The sequence below is a fragment of the Culex quinquefasciatus genome, chromosome 1 (genome assembly GCF_015732765.1).
Source record: "Culex quinquefasciatus strain JHB chromosome 1, VPISU_Cqui_1.0_pri_paternal, whole genome shotgun sequence".
Classification (NCBI taxonomy): domain Eukaryota; kingdom Metazoa; phylum Arthropoda; class Insecta; order Diptera; family Culicidae; genus Culex; species Culex quinquefasciatus.
The window spans coordinates 84,783,824-84,802,448 of record NC_051861.1 but is presented as its reverse complement, the minus strand read 5'-3'; the positions used below and the strand labels follow the sequence as shown (position 1 = coordinate 84,802,448).

The 18,625-nt window shown below is 42.6% G+C and overlaps 7 protein-coding genes across 9 annotated transcripts; 2 read left to right on the top strand and 5 right to left on the bottom strand.

Annotated features, from left to right (window-relative positions):
* Positions 1-1,990: 1,990 nt before the first annotated feature.
* Positions 1,991-3,125, bottom strand: LOC6034313. The gene is made up of 3 exons (XM_038248283.1): positions 3,019-3,125; positions 2,780-2,961; positions 1,991-2,724 (listed from the first exon to the last, which is right to left on the bottom strand). Exons 2-3 carry the CDS (start codon positions 2,931-2,933, stop codon positions 2,054-2,056), a joined length of 825 nt encoding a protein of 274 aa, XP_038104211.1. The 5' UTR covers positions 2,934-2,961; positions 3,019-3,125; the 3' UTR covers positions 1,991-2,053.
* A 79-nt stretch (positions 3,126-3,204) lies between these two features.
* Positions 3,205-4,263, top strand: LOC6034312. The gene is made up of 2 exons (XM_001844594.2): positions 3,205-3,447; positions 3,510-4,263. Exons 1-2 carry the CDS (start codon positions 3,297-3,299, stop codon positions 4,109-4,111), a joined length of 753 nt encoding a protein of 250 aa, XP_001844646.2. The 5' UTR covers positions 3,205-3,296; the 3' UTR covers positions 4,112-4,263.
* Positions 4,264-4,273: 10 nt separating this feature from the next.
* Positions 4,274-7,783, bottom strand: LOC119765110. 2 transcript variants are annotated; one of them, XM_038248276.1, is made up of 4 exons: positions 6,296-6,311; positions 5,471-6,215; positions 4,713-5,306; positions 4,274-4,660 (listed from the first exon to the last, which is right to left on the bottom strand). In XM_038248276.1, exons 2-4 carry the CDS (start codon positions 5,478-5,480, stop codon positions 4,305-4,307), a joined length of 960 nt encoding a protein of 319 aa, XP_038104204.1. In that variant the 5' UTR covers positions 5,481-6,215; positions 6,296-6,311; the 3' UTR covers positions 4,274-4,304. The 2 variants fall into 2 exon arrangements, with proteins under 2 accessions (XP_038104204.1, XP_038104203.1); XM_038248275.1 differs by lacking the exons at positions 5,471-6,215; positions 6,296-6,311 and adding an exon at positions 7,534-7,783.
* Positions 7,784-7,861: 78 nt separating this feature from the next.
* Positions 7,862-9,424, bottom strand: LOC119765109. Its single transcript, XM_038248274.1, has 4 exons — positions 9,173-9,424; positions 8,757-9,053; positions 8,389-8,700; positions 7,862-8,332 (listed from the first exon to the last, which is right to left on the bottom strand). Exons 1-4 carry the CDS (start codon positions 9,306-9,308, stop codon positions 7,962-7,964), a joined length of 1,116 nt encoding a protein of 371 aa, XP_038104202.1. The 5' UTR covers positions 9,309-9,424; the 3' UTR covers positions 7,862-7,961.
* A 177-nt stretch (positions 9,425-9,601) lies between these two features.
* On the bottom strand, positions 9,602-10,981 carry LOC119765111. 2 transcript variants are annotated; one of them, XM_038248278.1, is made up of 3 exons: positions 10,688-10,981; positions 10,338-10,631; positions 9,602-10,271 (listed from the first exon to the last, which is right to left on the bottom strand). In XM_038248278.1, the coding sequence occupies exons 1-3, from the start codon at positions 10,833-10,835 to the stop codon at positions 9,619-9,621; spliced, it is 1,095 nt and encodes a 364-aa protein (XP_038104206.1). In that variant the 5' UTR covers positions 10,836-10,981; the 3' UTR covers positions 9,602-9,618. The 2 variants fall into 2 exon arrangements, with proteins under 2 accessions (XP_038104206.1, XP_038104205.1); XM_038248277.1 differs by having other exon boundaries at positions 9,602-10,280; positions 10,688-10,979.
* A 2,445-nt stretch (positions 10,982-13,426) lies between these two features.
* Positions 13,427-15,072, bottom strand: LOC119765114. Its single transcript, XM_038248284.1, has 4 exons — positions 14,972-15,072; positions 14,619-14,824; positions 14,259-14,561; positions 13,427-14,205 (listed from the first exon to the last, which is right to left on the bottom strand). Exons 2-4 carry the CDS (start codon positions 14,761-14,763, stop codon positions 13,832-13,834), a joined length of 822 nt encoding a protein of 273 aa, XP_038104212.1. The 5' UTR covers positions 14,764-14,824; positions 14,972-15,072; the 3' UTR covers positions 13,427-13,831.
* Positions 15,073-15,080: 8 nt separating this feature from the next.
* Positions 15,081-16,463, top strand: LOC119765113. The gene is made up of 2 exons (XM_038248282.1): positions 15,081-15,403; positions 15,537-16,463. Exons 1-2 carry the CDS (start codon positions 15,262-15,264, stop codon positions 16,406-16,408), a joined length of 1,014 nt encoding a protein of 337 aa, XP_038104210.1. The 5' UTR covers positions 15,081-15,261; the 3' UTR covers positions 16,409-16,463.
* Positions 16,464-18,625: the final 2,162 nt, after the last annotated feature.

Genomic DNA, 18,625 nt, shown 5'->3' with positions numbered 1-18,625 from the left:
AAGTGAGCTGTCACTTGCGATCTCTGAATCATTGGCACTGCGAGCGTCAAGTTTGAAAAGCATCGTACAACAAAAACTCGTAAACAAGTGTTTCCGTTTTCGTTGAAAAATATCAATCAAAATCAGAAAATAAATCCGATGCATCAAGTGATTTGTTAACATTTGTTGGCAACCTCCGCAAACGTCAAACCATACAAATTTGTCGGCGAATCTTTTCCGATATTTTGCATCTCGCATAAGTCAATTGGGTATTAAAGCCCTATGTCAATTTTTATGTACAACGGTAAAAAACACAATTAAAAACCATTTCTGATCACTTTTTTTTTCATTTTAATGCAATTTTTTTTTTCGATGGATCAACTATGGTCCCCTTGGAACGGGCTGTCAAGTAGGAGCTTTTCTGTCAAGAAGGACCGCAAGCTCGACCGCGAGGTTAATTTTTCAAAATTGATTTAAAAATCCATTTTAAACTCTTTGTGGTCGTACAAAGGGTCATTGTACTCAGAAAAAAAGCTTTATCGCTGAAAACAATAATATCAGCAATCTAAGCTTCATTTTAGGACCCAATTCTTTATGTAAACTAATGTCAAAAAGATAAACAATGACTTTTAAGACCCGCCGTTTGACATCCATGATTTTTAAAACCCGCCAAACTAATCGTAGCAAACTAGGCGTTGTCAGGTTATTTTTTAGTTGTTTGGAAATTTTCGTTTGGTGGAACTTCCTGAGTTTGGTTCAAGTTTGGTATTTAATAAATTGATCTTTAGTTATTTTATCTTAAATCGGCATAATCTAACCACGTCCTCCCCAGGTTTGAAAATACTTTCGCTTCAAATCGTTGGAACGTCCGGATCATGTTTAAAACGGCCCTGTAACCGCCTCCGGTTAACTGACGGAGAACGCAAACGACGTTCGCTTCCCTGATGCTGAAGAGCTTCGTTCCGACATCAGCGCCACGGTTTTGTGAGCGGTAGAAACGGATATTTGTTCCGAATTCAGTAATTCAGTTCGGGATTTTGGTAGGACCGGTTGATTCGGTTTGAGAACCGGTGCAAGGCTGAAAGTTTCGATATCCGTTGGAGTTTAGATGATGGCAGCCAAAAAAATCGCATATGAAGTGGCTTAGACCTTTGGAGAAGGTAGCAAGATGTATATTAAAAAAAATTGTTGAGTTGTACGTCAAGATTCGATAAATAGAGTCAATTGTTTTAAATAAAACCGTATTTATTTGTTTTCTTTGAATTCAATAAAATTGAAGGGGTTTTTCATGGTTTTTATTTTTATATTTGTTGTGTTTTTTTTTTGAACAGGGGATCGATCTTCAAACTACTATTCATCGATATACTGTTGATAAAGTCGTCCGGATCTTGACTGCACTGTAAATTTCCAATAAAAGATTCCGGAACATTTTCTTCTGCCCCTCGCAAGCTGTGTTTATAGCCTCGTACTCTTCGAATTGACCATGTTCTTAGTGTTTAGTGCTGAGAGTAACTGTCCAAACCATTGCCGTGCAAGTTACATTCAAAATACTTTTTTCAGCAGGGTGAAACTGCAAAGATACTAGTTATTTTATCACACGCCAAACCCTTCAGGGTTTGATAAAATACAAAGTGAACTCCTACAAACCTTTTCCAACTCAAATCCAGGTTTAGACCGTTAGAATTAAGCTTTAGGAAATCGTGACAATGGATTCGCAGTTGATGTAAACAGAAAATATTTGACAATATTTTTAGTTCCATCGCAACCAAGTAAGTTTGCTGCGATTTGTTTGGCGGGTTTGAAAAATCATGCATGTCAAACGGCGGGTTTTAAAATTCATTGTTTATGTTTTTGACATTAGTTTACATAAAGAATTGATCTAGGTGATTTGACATTAACCGCTGAGCATATCGGTAAATCATCGGAATTAGCATAAAAGACACTTGAAACAAATAAACGAATTCTTTTGAGCAGCGGATTAGATTTTTACTTGAAATTGACAAAAAAATAATCATAATGAATGGTCAGTCTTTATTATCTCGCCAAATTAAATTAGTCAAAATTCAAACTAATCTTAATTCTCCTCCATGATATCAAAGGTCAGATTCATGACGCCCGCCTTAAACTTCCGCTTCTGCCGTTCGTTCATGTTCTTAAAATCGGGCAGCAAACTCAGCAGAAACATCACATCACAGTCCCGTTGCATACTGTTCGGATCAAAGTCGATTGACACCGAACTGTTGCTGAACCGGACTTCATCGCTTCGACTCGAGGACGTCGCCGGATATGAGCTGGACGCCGGCTCCGGTTCTTGAACCGTTCGAGATCGCTTTCGCGACTCTTTCCTCTCCGGTTGAGGTGTCTCCATCGGCACTGGCGATGGTCGCTTCCGTGCCGTAGGTCTCGCCTCACTGACCGGTTCTACGAGCAGAGATTCCTCCTCGATGCAGGTAGGTTTCAGGTCGAGTTCACCCTCGTCGGACGATTCGATGATTTCCACCTCGCCGAGTGTGATCGACGGCGTAAAGAGGTGACTGTTGTCCGAAACATCGCCGGGTTCCGTTCCGATCTGTTCGAACTGGGCATCGGTGAGGCAGAGGCGGTTCTTCATAAAGGGAAGCACGAACCGTAGCGCACTGGCCAGGTAGTACGGCGTGACTGTGCTGTCCTCGGAGTACGCCTTGATGTACTTTGTGAACCGTCCGCGGATGTTCCGCCAGCGGGCTTTGCAGTCCTGTATGGTAGCTGAAACGAACGGTTTGAGTATTTTGACTTTAGTTGACTTGTGCTGGGAAGTTACCTCCGATTCCGAGCTCATCGACCACCTGCTGCCACCCTGCATCGACCTTTTCCGCTATGGCGTAGTCCGGGTGGGTTGTGTCGTAGATCCACGGATAGCACTCAATCAGCGCCACGAACTTGTAGTTGACCCGGGGATCGTCAAACGAAGTCATTTTCTTTCTCTTGTCAATAGGACGTAACCTTAGATGTAAACAAGGTGATTTTATTCAAATAATTATTACAAGAATACGCTTTTACAACAAACTCAGTCAGAATTTAGTTGAAGACAAACTGACGCAACTGGAAGAAGAGCTCTCCAGTGAAGATCTGCACTCAAAGCGCGCTGGTAGTGGTGTTGTTAAGGCACGATAGGCAGCAGTATTTTGTTTGTACCTGTGCTTTGTTCTGTTCATTCGTAATAACAAACGCGCGTTCTCGTTTGACAGTTCCTCTGACGTTTTTGGCATTTTGTTTATAACTGTGTAGTTTCAAACAGAAGGGACAAAAACAAACCGGTAGCGTCCAAACAACTGACCATGGCCTCCCACGATCCGGACTTTGACTTCATGTTCGTAACGCTGGTTCAAAGCTTCCCGAGTTTGTGGGACACGAGCACGGCCGAATACTGGGACGCCGACCAGCAGGAGAGTGCGTGGCAGGAACTGGCCGCGGACATTGGTGATGGATGTAAGTAGGACTCCACAGAGTTCATGACCCCGTAACTAATCCGTATATTGCGCTCGTTGTAGATACCGTCGCGCAATGCAAATCCACGTGGACCACGATGCGGGATGCCTTCGCCAAATACCGCCATGAGTTGGCAGAAGGGACAAATCCGGAGAAGTACCCACTGGCCGATTCGATGGAGTTCCTGGTTCCGTTTATGAAAGTTGAAAACGGCGACGCGGAAGTCAAAACCGAACCATCCGTGGTAGGTAACGGGGAATCGTCGGATCCTGGCGCCGGTCACATGGGCAGGGTGGCCATTGCGGCGGCCGCCGCCTTGCAGTCCGGCTCAACGATCGTCACCAACGTGGTCGACGAAAGCTGTACGCACAACGTGACCGTAACGGTGGCGGATCGTCCACTGTCGGCGATGCAGGATCCGACCAGTAGTAGTAGCTACGCGGACGAGGACTACACGATGGAGGACGATTCGAACAGCTGCAGTCACATGGCGGTGAATGCCAAGGACGGAGACGCGCTGTTTTTGCTGAGCTTGCTTCCGGACATGAAGCAGATGAACGATCAGCAGAAAAGTAAGTTCAAGGCAAAGTTGCTCACATTGAGTGGGAACATACTGACGGCCAAACCGGGACCGTCTTTACTCCGAGCGGCGTTAGATACGTAAGATTTTGAGATATTATTAAAATGTAAGCGTTTCTTTAACATGGAAATTACACTCAAAAATTCGATTATTCCAGAAGAATGTTTATAAGTTCACATCAAATGTTCAAAATCTGAATTTCTAATAATAAAAAGAATTTCTCAAGATTAAAAAAACATTCTAAAATACAAACTTTCAACCCGATTTATTCACTTCCCTACTTCCGCAAACAACTCTGCACAGCCTTTTTCGCGCCCACCATGAACGCGCTCTTCCGCTTCGCGTCCATCCGTGCCATATCCTGCACGAATCGTAGCAAAAACAGCACATCCTCATCGCTTTCGTCGTACCGGAGGTACCTGAACCGCTCGACAATCGCTGCTGGTGCGTTCAACCCGCGCTCTTCCCCTTGGCAAAGCTTCTTCCGAGGAGGCCCAGCTCGCTTCGCCCGCAGGAAGGGATTCAGAAAGGCCAGATGTGCCTCGATGCCGACCGGTTTCATCCGGGTTCCGTCCAGCAGAAAGCGGGAGTACCGCTCTCGGAACCTGGTCCACCGGGTTTGACACCAATCAACTGAAATAGAAGAAGTTGAATTCGGAACTAATAACAAAGAAGTATCACTTACTAGATGTCCCCATTCGGTTGGCAACGTCCTCCCAAGCCGCCGGCTTGGAACCATCCCGTTGTCCGTTGTAAAGACACCCATGCTCGCGGATGACACCCACCAACCGCACGTTGTACTCCAGACTATTCTCCGGAGTTTCACGCCAAAACTTCAAGTAGGGCTCCAGAAACTCCAGGTAAGACTCAATCCCGTACGGTTTAATTTTAACCCCATTCTTCAAGAACATCGTGTACCGATGTCTCAAATTCCGCCACTGCACCTTAAGTTCTGCCCAGGACGACGCCTTTCCGGCACCTCCGATCGCTTCCGCCACCTGTTGCCAAATCGGATCGAGCTTGCTGTTCGAGTAGGCGCCATCGTACAACACCGGATGGTGCCGCACGATGCTGGCCAGCCTTGCGTAGTACTCCAAGCTGTCGGCTAGGGTACCGCTCGCGGTAGTTTCCTCCGCGGATGGTTCCAGCTTTACGTCCGGGATCAGAAAGTCTAGATGCGGCTCAATTCCGGCGGGTTTCATGCGGCTGCCGTTGCGTATGAAATCTGTGTAGCGGCACCGCATGGTTTGCCAGCGGGCTTTGCATTCTTTGGGCGTTGCTGGAATTGTGGGTGATTGTTAGTTTTCTAGCATATAATTAAATTAAACTTCAAAAAAAAATTATTCAGTCTTCGATATTCGACTAAAGTCTTCATTTTAAAAAAATGTTGCAGGTGTTGCATGATCAGTATTCAAAAAGTAACACCAAGCTGATAATGGTTACCCTCCAACATCCCTGCTTAATCGCAGCTCGATCCGGAACGCTTCTTTAGTGTGGATTAAGATCAGCTTGAATATCCCTCTTGAATCTCCCCACAAAATAAATTGCACCGGATTTTGACATCGTTACTCGTTTGAGTTCACAAGGCTCTTCAGCAATCCTGAACCGATCAATCGTCAGTCAGCCATGCCAAAACGAATCAGATGATTCGCGTTGTACTTCAGATCAGGTCTCCCCAGTTTCTCAGTAACGGGTTACGTACAGATCGCTTGAATCACAGCAGGTCATTTATTCCCGAGGATCGGTCAACATCTAATATATAATACATATCATGTAACTGACAAGTGCTACTTGGTCCAAGCGGGTCTTATAGTTCTTAAACCTGGCGCTGTACTCGGAGAAAATGTGCCGCAGCTCAGCCGAACTGTAGAGCCAGTGCTTCCTTTGCTGCTTCCTGCGGGTCGAGAGCGATCCTTCGTTTTCCGTCCGGGACTGCACCCGGCAGCGGAGGGAACTCCGTCGGAGTGAACACCGGAACTGCTGGAATCTGCTTCTCCGCTTTCCGTACGGTCTATGGGTTTGGTTTCGACGCCTGCACGCTTGGGGCAACTTAGACTTTGCACTCGTCCGTCTTGTAGGGACCTCCACAGTTGTCGCACATCCCCTTGATGTGACAGTTTCTAGTTCCATGACCCAGCTACAAGCAGTTCCTGCACTGCGTCACGTTCGGTCGCTTGTTCCGGTACCCCTTGAAGAACGTAACAATAGGTAACAATGTACGGGGTTTCCTCCGACGAGGCTAACTCTTATTTTTTTTTATGGCGGCACCTCTAAATCATCCAGTCTGTGCGATTCCTTTAGGTTTTTCTTGACGTACACTCAAACCCCGATGGTTTGACACCAACTGTTGTCAAACGAACGGGGTCACTTTTTAGTTTGACACCCCTTTTACACGGACTTCACACAAACTACAAAACGTTTGTTTTGATTGTGTGCGTGAGCGCCGTGTAAAAAGTGACAGTTCGTCACTTTTTAGTTTGACTTTGACCAACCAACGGGGTACAAAAAACGAAAAAGTGTCAAACGAAAAAGTGACCAACCACCGGGGGTTGAGTGTATTCAGGTGAAGCCGATGGAATTCCTCTGACAACGACGCGGAGTTGCCGCTTGCTTCGTTTCTCGTAGGTATAAAACTCCACTTTGTTCGCAAACAAGTGGGCCGGCGCGGTTTCGAAACGTTCCTTGGAGAGACACAGCATTTTGATCCCAAACGGAGTCAGCTTGTAACTTGGTCTGCCCTTCAATGTGGTTAAGTCAGCCCCCTGGCACCACTGTAAATGCCTAGAACGTTTGACAGTTACCAAAACCTCGAAGAGCCCACGCATCAGTATGTGTGAAGAGCCCACCATAAACAATGCATTGGATAGAGTTTGAGCATTAGTATGTGTGAAGAGCCCATCATAAACAAAGCTTTGGATGAAGTAGTATTGGTGTCTTCTGATTGTTTACATAAAAATAGGGAAATGGCGCGCTTAATCAAAGATAATAATTTTGTGATAAAATTATTACAAAATTTGATTCAAGTGGTCACGCGAGTGGTCCTGTGTATCTTGGGCATATTTCCGGACGTTTATCGTGTGTGTATGAGGCCGGAAACCAAGGAGCTCTTGAATCGGCCGGCTGGCTGGCTGCAGCCGGAGAAGCAGAGTAAAATTTTACCTCTTCCGAAAATCGGTACCGGCCGGGTTGCTGTTTTTTCGGAGCAAGAATCCGACCGAAAGCTGCTTTGAATCGTGGAGTAAGTAAAGAACCTTCAACAATAGCAATGGAGGATAAACCATATTAAAGGAAAAAATCCGAATCGACCGGGAAAATCGGGGACCGAGGATCGACAATTGTTCACCCCACTTTGTTTATTTTTCAAAATCTGACAGTAGACACCTTCGTTTTCTTCTTTGTTTTCTTGGTGTTCGTCATCGAATATTTTGGTTTCATAAACATGGCGGCAGTGACAGGGGGCTGGGTTAAGTAGACGCTTGTGCGCTAACATAACTTCAGTGACATACCTACATTGCCGATATCGTTGGCCACCTTGATCCAGAGCCGATTCAGAACCACAGGTTTAACGTTGTAGTACGTTCCGTCGAACTTATAGATATGTTTCTTCACCGCTGTCACAAAACTGGCCACTTGTTGCAGTTCGGACGTTTTTTCCTCGTTAGTTGTTGACATTTTTGAGGCGGAAAGCGGCGAAACGTTCCCAACTTGTTTTGTTTTTGTTGTTTGGAGATCTTCTCAGCTGTTTTATTTGTTCATCCTAAAAACGGTCAGATTTGGAATGAATGAATTTTCGAACAAGAAGTTTATTCAACTCATGAAACCATGCACGCACACTTTAAATTAGTTTTAGTTATTTTCAATTTTATTGCGCTTTAAAACAAAGTTGCCGTATAATTAATTTACATCTAGATTTTCTGCATATCACGTCAGTCAGTCAGTCAGTCGCGTCATCGCCGAGAATCTCCCGGGCTGTCTTAACCGCCCCAATCCGGAAGCGTCTCTTCTGCGCCTCGTTCATGCTTGCCATGTCCGGCAGAAAGTTCAACAGATGCATCGTATCGTTGTCCCGGATATCGATTTGCAGGGCCTGGCACTGCCGACCAAAGGTGACCAACAGGCCAGCTCGCCGCTTCGCTTCCGTCATGTGGGTTTCTTCGGCAGGCCGTTTATACATCACGTACGGCTTTAGGAACTCTAGCCGTTGAATTAAGGCGGGATTTTTCAACTGAAACGTTGTGCCCTTCAGATGAAGTTTCAAATTTTTGCGCAGTTTTCGCCATCGGTATCGGCAATCGCTGGCAGTTGCTAGGGTTTTGAAATAGATCAAATGTGGGCCATGAATAAATTATTCGGCAACTTACCTCCGTTTCCTAACGTTTTAGCCACATTCTGCCAATTAGTTTCAAAGATTGCAGGATTGAATTTGGTTCCATCGTACAGGATAGGATAATCTCGGACGACGTCAATCAGCTTGTACAGAAACTTGTCGTCTTCGCTCTCCTTCAAGGGTGGCGGCGGTTTTTGTGAAATTTGTGGTTGCACATTCACGTACTCGTTCAAAAATTCGAGATGCTGTTTCATTCCGTTTGGTGTCATTGGAGTTCCCATTCTCAGGGAGTTGGTGTATTTGTTTCGCAGTCTCAACCATCTGGTTTGGCATTGTGTGCCAGTTGCTGAAACATAACGAAATAATTCACAATTCTCGTGTGTGCTGAAAGTTGTTACATACTTCCATCTTCCATATCCGTTGCAATCTGCTCCCAAATGGATGCCCTAAGTTGCTTGCCACGTTTGTTGTACAGGCAAGGGTGCTCTCGAACTAAACCTGTTAGCTTTATCAAGTACTTCAAACTATTCATCGGATCAAGTGCCCTTTCTTCGGTGGTTTGCAGCTGCTTCATAAACGGAAGCAGAAAGCTCAAATGCGGAGCCAGTGCACTGTTGGGTGATGGCGAAGTACGGCCTAGGGACAGGCTAAACTCCTTTTTCAAGTTGCTCCACTTGATTTGGCAGTCCTTGGGGGTTGCTGGAATTTAAACCGTGAAGTTGTTTAATGTTGAAAAGTTAACCACACATGTTTTTGAACATCTTGGTAGACCAAAGTTAACTACACAAAAGGTAGCGATCTGTCAAACGTAACATTACCTTCCTGTCCTATTCGCTTCGCAACCAAGCCCCAGGCAAATTGCCTTTTTCTGTAGTGGATCGTTCCGTCGTACAAAATCGGATACTGTTTGACGATTCCTGCGAGCATCACGGTGTTGCCAAAACTCCACTCCATTTCGACTGTGTCTTTTTATTTAATTATTAACAAAAATTATAAGAAAAATTACACTTGAAAAATTGTAAACAAAACTGATCGAAACAAAAACGCCCGTTCAACAAATTTCCCTGAACCATCCTGCAGGTTCATTCAATGAATTTTCGAACTCAAATGCAAACTAAGTTGCACGGTAAATTAGAGTCAGTTACATTCTTACCAAATTCGAGTGTCAGATGAACCCAAAGATAAACCTCGTGATTTTGAAAGATCTTTTTATACCTTTTCGGACCAGCTTATGGAGAAAACCAGTGTAAAAAAATAAATTGGTTTATTTAACAACTTTACGTCTCACCACACCATCCAAAACCGCGCGGGATGCCTTTACCGCACCAATTCTGAATTGCCTTTTTTGTGATTCACTCATCTTTGTCATTAATTCCAGAAACGTAAGCAAAAACTGGGCATCCGGATCCGACTCATCGACGTGCAGACGATCCACCCTCCGGCCTGTAGCGGGAACTGCCTTCCCTACAGGCCGGACAAGCTGTTCAGCTGACGCTGGGAGCGGTCTTTTCGGCGCGAAGCCCGCTATAAACGCGTTCAAAAATGTCAGGTGGCCTTCAATTCCGCACGGTACCATTTTGCTTCCGGTTTTCAGATGCCGCTCGTACTTGCCCCGCATCCACGCCCACTTGGTAATGTATGTTTCGACCGAAAATACGTTCCCCAAGCGCTGCGCTACCTCGTTCCAGAGCACAACATTTTGCCCAGACTGAGTGCCGTCGTACAGTGCGGGATATTGCTGGACTGTTTCTATCAATTCTCTTGCTAAACTAAATTCTATGTTCTCAACCGGTTCTTCTATAAACGGCCTTAAGAAGGCAAGGTACGGTGCGATTCCCTTTGGCTTTGCAATATATCCTTTTTGCAAGTGGAACTTGTAATAATAATGAATCTTCTTCCACGTTAGCATGCTGCTTTCTGCAGTTGCTAAAACATAATGAATGTTACTTAATATTTCCTAAATTCATGACAAACTAAGCTCACCTCCACCTCCGAGTTTGGCCGCAACCGCTTCCCAAGCCTCGGGTCTTGCTAAAGCATTACTTCCATCGTACAAGTAAGGATACTGCCGTACGTAGTTCACCAGCTTGATTGCGTACTCCAAACTATCTTCAGGTTTGATATCTTTCGGTTCTTTCGGTTTGATGTCCATGTGCGGGTTCAGAAAGCTTAGTTTATCGTGAATCCCGGGAACTTGCATGCGGTACCCGACCCGGAGATATCTGCCATGAGCGCATCGTATAACTCTCCAGCGGTCCTTGAGACTTGCGACATGTTCTAAAATGTGTACAATACGGTTAGAAAAACTGTGTACAGTTTGAAAGGGGGCCTACCTTCCACACCAAGGTCTTTGGCTACTTCCACCCATGCTGCTGCGTATTGTTCACGCCTTTTCGAAAAGTTTAGCGCGTCGGAAAACAAAATTGGACGTTTCCGAACTGCCTCTATTAAGGCATACGTAAACTCAGCACTCGTGTCCATCGAGTTGCTGTTTGTTATTGATGTTTTATAACAGAGTGATGAACAAACACTTATTTAAGTAACTTATTAAAAGTTTAATTTGTTTGATCCTGAAATCTAAATAACTTGCTGCTGGCGTCTTTTTACCGAACGACCATTGTTGACATTAAAATGTAAACAAAGTCTATATTATTATGGTCCGTTTTGTTTACCACTTTCCAAATTCATCTGAGTTCGCATTCACCAAATGAATATTGTACACTGTAAATTTTAACTAAAAATCGTGTCGTTTTCCCATCTTCAACTGATGATTGTTGAAATATTTCAACCAAAGAAAAACAAAAACAAAAGAAGAAAAAACGCCAAAATGAAAGAAATTCTACAGTCAAATTAAGTGTAAAACTTTTAGATCAGTTAGCAATGAGATTTTGAAAAACTGTAGCAGTAAAAGATTTCATTTTCAAAACAAGAAAAAAACTTTCAATGTAGCAAATTTTTACCACCTTTTATTTCAACATTAAGTTACTTTTGTCATTACAGTAATATTTTTTTGTGTGTAAATACAAACTAAAAACGTTGCTTAATCCACCTTTAGGTGATTGGTGCCTTCCTCACATACATATAGTAAATATCTTCACCCAGAATTGCATCATTCCCCCTTAACATCAGATGTTTAACAAATTAAGCTTCAATACTCATTTCTTTCGATAGGGTTTTCAGATCTTCAATCCTTTCGGCTCATCGGTAAGGTCTTTTGATAACTTATCCAACGATAGTTCGCATGATAAATCCGGACAACGTTTTCATCAAAATATCTGAGATCCGGCCTCTAAAAAGTGTATAAACAACACTAAAGTGCATATAACTTGGTTATCAGAACTTTGATGTGTAGGCTCAACTGACGACGGGTCGCATGATGGACCCGGACATCATTTTAGTCGAAATAACTGAGATCCGGCCTCTGAAAAGAGTATAAATGCCACTTAAGTGCTAATACCTTTTGATAGGATAATTAGATCTTCTATGTTTTAGGCTCATTGGAAAGGTCTTTCAAATACCTTTCTAAAAATGTATATCATGACGGGACCACCCTTTTTGCAATCTTCCGGACTTTTGTTAAAAGACGGATCGAATGAGACCAACACGGTCCAAATCAGTTCAGCCATTCTGGAGATAATCGTGTGCATATTTTTCGGTGCACAGACTCACATCCAGACACACGCACAGACATTTGTTCAGAATTTGATTCTGAGTCGATAGGTATACGTGAAGGTGGGTCTACGAGGTCGAATAAAGAAGTTCATTTTTCGAGTGATTTTATAGCCTTTCCTCATTTAGGTGAGGAAGGCAAAAAGTCTCAAACGGAAAAGTGACCAACCACCGCACTATGGTACATTGGGTGGCCAAGTTTCAAAAAAGTTACCTTCTCCAAATATTTTTTGGTATTTTTTCTCGAAAGTAAACATTCTAACTAAGAAAAATCCAAATTTTCAAAGCTCTAAGTTTGTTCATTACGGAGATCAAAAGCTGAAAGTAAAAAAAAATGAGTAAAAAACTAGCGTTTTTCGTAAGAAAGGCTGGTTGTTTAATTTTAACATAGCTCAGCCATTTTAAATATTTTATTAGGACAGTTATACATCGTTGGAAAGGTAATGAGATAAGCTTTGAAACTATTAATAGATAAAATGTTGTTTCCAAACCAAAAAGTGAAGTTTTCATCGAACAACTGAAGCATTTTTTTTGACAAAACTTATTTTTTTGTGTTTGTTAATCGAGTACTTTTTTTGCTAACCGATGAAACTAAGATCACTTGAAAGATTGGATCATAATCTAACATTGCTGAAATTTCCAGCCTGCGATTTTTTGCGTTTTCGGAGATATGCCATTTTGAACATTTACGTTTTATCAAAATTTGCTGCAATCTACATATGCGCCCGTTTATTTCACTTGCTTTGCTACCTTTTTCGTGGGCATCGTCGCTTCAAAAATCAATACCTGGTTTCAAGTAGTTCGAAATGACTTTATTGGAATTTTCTGTTGCCTTCATTTAAAATTGATTACCTTAGTCAAACTAAGGTATTCGTACTGAAGTTTCTCAAGCGAAACTGGAGAATGGAGAATCTTAGTTTGACACCGAAAAAAGTGTTCAGCAAAATATTGACTAAGCATGATGAATTTCTGCAATCAATCCATGAAACTGATCCACATTTAAGTTAATTTATTATTTTAATTAATATTTTAAATTAAATTGATTTTTCTGTTATTTGATTTAACAATTGAAATTTTCGCAATTTAAACGCGTGTCAGCCAAACAAACATCTTGGTACAGATTTTCATTAGGCATAATGTTTTAATGTCACTTCTTTGTAACTTTGTAACTGTAAGCCGTCATCCATAAAGTACGTCACGCTCTAGGGGGGAGGGGGTGTTGTCACAGTGTGACAAGGAGAAGGGTGTCCGTGAGATTTGACGTCACGCTTGACTGTTTCTTGAATACTGAAAATTTAGGCTTAAAATATATTTAAAAATAGTTTATTGTTTGATAAACTTTACTCATAAAAGAAACTAGAGACATGTTTTAAAAAACATACTTTTTGATATTTGAATGAATCAAATTTTGAAAAAAAAAAAAATCAAACTCAACCAGCAAAAATAAAAAAAAAGTACAAAAAATCGAGATGGGGGGAGTTAAGGAGGTCCGACAAAGCGTGACGTACTTTTGAGTGTGACATGGGAGGGAGGGGGGTTGATTTTGACCAATTTTAGCGTGATATACTTTATGGATGACGCCTAAAATCACTCGAAAAGTAAACTTCTGAATTCTTGAACTTCAAAATAAACTGTTTTTTGTATGAAAAGTACTTGAATGATCTTTCCAGTGATCCCAAAAAAAATCAAGATCTGATAATCCTATCAAAAGTTTAAATCACTTAAGCGTTATGTATACACTTTTTTAAGCAGCATCAAATTTTCTTTAATGAATCAATACAATAAATGATAAATTTACTTAATTCGAATCAGTTAAAATCACTTAGCATATCCGCACTTAGCGTGACTGCACATACTTTAAACTTCCTTCGCTGATGTCCGGTCATGGCCTTCAGGTGGGGCAGGATACTGAGCAGGAAAGTGGCATCCTGGTCTCCCGGATCGTACCCGAGGTGGTCGTAATCCTCGACTCGAGTGGTTTCCGACTCTGTCGGCAAATCGGAACATTCCACCGATTTGGGGACGAAATTTGTCTTGATTGGAAATTTCAAATGCGGTATTAGAAAGTGCATGTACGATTCGATTCGTTGAGGACTATCTTGGGGACTATCTTGCATGAATTGGACGTAAATTCGACGCAGAGATAGCCACTGTGTTCGCATGTCTTCGGAAGTTACTGAAACTATGAAAATGAACCTTTAATAAAAGTTTACGTAAATTTTTACATTGAATTACCATCATCGCTCATGATACTGGCGATTTTTTCCCACGCCTCTCCATCCTCTGCTGTGCTCCTTGGTTGATCGTTATAAAGCCACGGATGCTGTTCCACGAGTTTGACTAACTCAATATTAAACGCTAAGCTACGTAATTGAGATCTTTTTGCTTCCTTGTCCTTATTGGACTTGATCCAGCTATTTAGAAAACTGAGCCGCTCGTGAATGCCAGGAATCTTTATGGTATTACGACCTGTCCGTAGAAATTTCGTGTGATTTCTTCGAAGGACATTCCAGCGTTGTTTGCAGTCAGTTGCATTTACTAAAAGACGAAAAAAATGTTACAAAATCGTTTTGAAGTCATCTGTATTCGGTTAACCTCCTTGACCGACTTCCGCTGCCACTTCGTTCCAAGCTTGCACATGATCCGCGCGACGGGCGTTGAAGTGGGACTCTCCGGAGTACAAAAGTGGATACTTTTCAACGGCATCTATCACCGCCAGAGTTACCTCCTTCTTATCCATTCGTTTTATCTACGGCCACTCCGAGTTATCTATCAGTAACATAAGAGTGTTTAATACACACCTGCAAACAAAAAAAGTTTAGCAATAAAATATCCTCAAAACTGATAGACATTGAGCTGTTAAAAGGTTTGGCATAAGGAATAAATTGAACAGATTGTAAATAAAGCTAACACCTAATGAAAAAGACAACATTTGTTAAATAGAGTACCTATTTCACCGTAAGGTTTGTTAACTAAAACCTTCTTGTTAAAGTTGTAAACTAATAACTAAATAACAAAGAGTAAAATGACGTTGCACGAACTCACACTAGTGTCTCATAAGGAATTACCTGTTTTCACGAATACATTCGCGGGTAGTACATAGCTGATGAATATAAACAAAATTTATTACAACCAAAAAAAAAATTCATTTGAAGCTGCACACACTGAATGAACATTCAACCGGCGGTTCATCCAACAACACAGTTTGTTTTGGTTTGTTGCACTGTTAAGCGCTTCGATGGAATCGAGCCTGGAAATCACTATCCAGTTCGTTGAACTCATCCGGAAACATCCCGTCATATACGACGGGACGATCAAATACCTCCGGAATCCCGATGCCCACATTGCCGCTTGGGAGGAAGTGGCTGCCAGAATAGGAGGTAAATCCACCGCGTATGACAGAAAGCACACCTTGAGCATTGCATATCTTGACGGCGTTTAACGCAGCAAGGTGAGCGATGCTGAAGGTGAGCCAGTTGTCACACGAATTTGAATGATTTTTTTTATTTTTAGCAACCACAGCGCAATGTAAAAAGTGGTGGAAGAAGCTTCGTTCCTCGTTATGCAGAAAAGTAAGAGATAATAACCACAAGGTAAAGCCAGACGGTATTGAACCGCATCTGAGCTTCCTCATACCAATCGTAAGGCCAAAGAACGCGGAAGGACCAGAGCTAGAGGATCGCTTAGATTACAACGTAACGTTCGTGAATTTAGTACGTATGCGACCCTCTCTGTACAACGGAACCCATCCCCAATCAAGACCGACCCTGTGGGAGGAGGTAGCGCAACAGTTGCGGGAAGCCTATCCGGCCAGTTCCGCCAGCGGAGCAGAGTGCAAACGCCGGTGGGAAAAGTTCCGGTATAGTTACAACATCTTCCTGCGAAAGGGCTACCGGTTTCGGCCGTGGGGAATCGAGAGGCACTTTCGGTTCCTGATTCCGTACCTGCAGTACCGCGTTCCGGACCGGGTGGACGCATTCAGGGCTGCGAGGCAACTGATAGACCTGGTTCGGAGTTATCCCTGCCTGTACGATGGTTCCGATCGTCACGCGAAAACCTACGCTTGGGAAGCGGTGGCGAAGGGCATGGGAGAGGCAGCAACCCCCCTGGAATGCCTCCGAAAGTGGCTCAAACTGCGAGACGGATTCCAGCGCCATCTGAGGGACGGAAAAGATCTCCATCCGCGTGGCATCGAGGAAGAGCTGCGCTTTCTGGAGCCGTACCTCTCCACGGAAGAGCCGCTGGCCGAGCGGGGCCTGCCAGTCGATGAGGATGAGCTGTTTGTGATGCAATTTGTGGAAGATATGGGGCGGATGAGCGCGTCCCAGAATAGACTGTTTCGGATTGAGGCGATCAGGGCTGCGCGGGAGATTTTGGATGGTTAAACAAAAGCGAATTGAATATTTTCATTTTCAAATAATATCATAAATTCTAAATAAAAAGTTTCCTTTAAATACAAATGCTTAAATTGGTGTTTTTAATAGTTTCAAGGGGTTATTGCACTCCGGGAAACTTTGTTTGCAAAAAAAATCATGGAAATTGTATTGTAATATAAATATAATGAACGGTAAAACTAACCCGAAACAGACTAGTTCTTACAGAAGTGTGTACAGTGGAGAGTAAACGTTAAGCTTGAATATGTGAGTTTGATTGAGTTGTGCTGGAACCAGTAGACGGAATCCGAAATAGGACACGAAGGAAGCGGACATGAGACCAGTGGGTGGTTGGGAGGTTATTAATCGGCAGCGATGGTGCTGCGTCCGGAATGTCGTGTCTCAATGAGCCCTGGTTGCGACTCTACACTTATATTTATTTCAGAAATTATCTGAGATTTCGGACAATGATTATTTTTTTGCATTTTTTAATTCAATTTAGTGAAAACAATTGAATTCAATACAATTGATTTGAATTTAACTTTGTATGTACTTTTTCTATGACCAAAAAAGGCATTTTGCATCATTAGTTCATTCATCCAGGTTTCCATACAATCTTGACAGCAGTCCAATACAAATATGCTATTTAAAAATTTAAAAATCTGTATCTTGAGAACAGATTTTGTGATCGATTTGGTGTCTTCTGTAAACAAAACTAGCAAATGGCATCACTCACATGCAACTGAAAATTATTTACCAACTTGAGGAAAGGCTTAAGGTAGATAAAAAAAGTAAATCTTCCCCTGTTCCTAAGGGGAACACCCGTGAAGAGTATAGGGGCCGGCATTTACAACGCGAATTCAGTGGCAGTTTATTAATCAACATAATGTTAAGGTTAATGAGCAATTCTCTACCAAAACCGGAAATGGATTTTATTTGTAATTTTTTATTTGACTCAAACTTTGTGGGGGCCTTCCCTATGACCAAATAAGTTGAAGGAGCGGTCGTGGCTGAATGGTTACGATGTTCGCTTTGTAAGCGAATGGTTCTGGTTTCGATACCCATCTGCTCCCAATGAGAAAGTTCTGGACTCATTGAATTTGAAATTAATGAAAAAACTTCAAGCTCACGGCGGGGTTCGATCCCCTGTCCTTAGGATTGGCAAGCAAAATGCTTTCCACTTAACCGTGGAGCAATGGTATACACTGAAAGCCCGACCATGGTAGTTTTAAGAAAATTTGCTAAAAATGCTGCTTATTAAATTAACTGTGGCTTTTTGGTGAAAGTAAACGCAAATATGGTAAAATGTACCATGCTTCCACAAAATTGCATGGTAGCAAATACGAAATCATTATAATTCTCTCCATAATCGAGGGTTAAAATTACCATACCGCTCTCGACATAGTAAAACTGACTGCGTTAATCAGTCAATCCAAGCACGGAATGTTTTTAGCAAAAATACGTCGGTGCGTGTTCTCAATTTAACCCTACAATATGGTAGCAACTACCATGGTTGGGTTTTCAGTGTAGCTTGAGGAGGAATTAGACTGGTATAGTTGAATCCAAGAATCGGACAAAGAGTCAAAATTGAATGCAAGTTGAACATCAGAACTCAAACAAGATTGCATGCAAGATTGCAAGCGCAGTTGAAATTGAATCTAAAAATACCTCGCTATAAATAGCCTGGGCGACTGATAGAATTCATCCAATAAGAGATGAGAAGAATTGATAGCATTCCCATTAGAAATGAGAACATACGAAGAATTCGAACAACAATGCCAAAGGTCGTTACCACTCCCCTAGGGTGGCTCCTCAGACCATTCACCTTCCCAAAAACCGTCCAACTCCAAGCGAAACTTACTTGAGAATACCGTGGAGATTTTCCCTTAATACTCTTAAAAAAGTGAAGCATCAACACTTCCCGTCTTCCGCATCCCTTTCCTTGTCCCTGGTGCGCGGTGGAGATGGGAGCGGCCGGCAATGGACGGCTGCCATGGTGGTGAGAATCTGGTTCAGGTGGAATTGGTTCTATTCCCAATTATCGATTCCTAGGCAACTTGGGCTTAGACAATCATCACATCACATGGCGAAAATCCAGTATGCAATCCGCTAAAATCACCGTCTCCTAGCGAAGCGAAGCCTTCTCTATGACCAAATAAGCTATTTTGTGTCATTGGTTCACCCATACAAGTCTCCATACAATTTTGGCAGCTGTCCATACAAAAATGG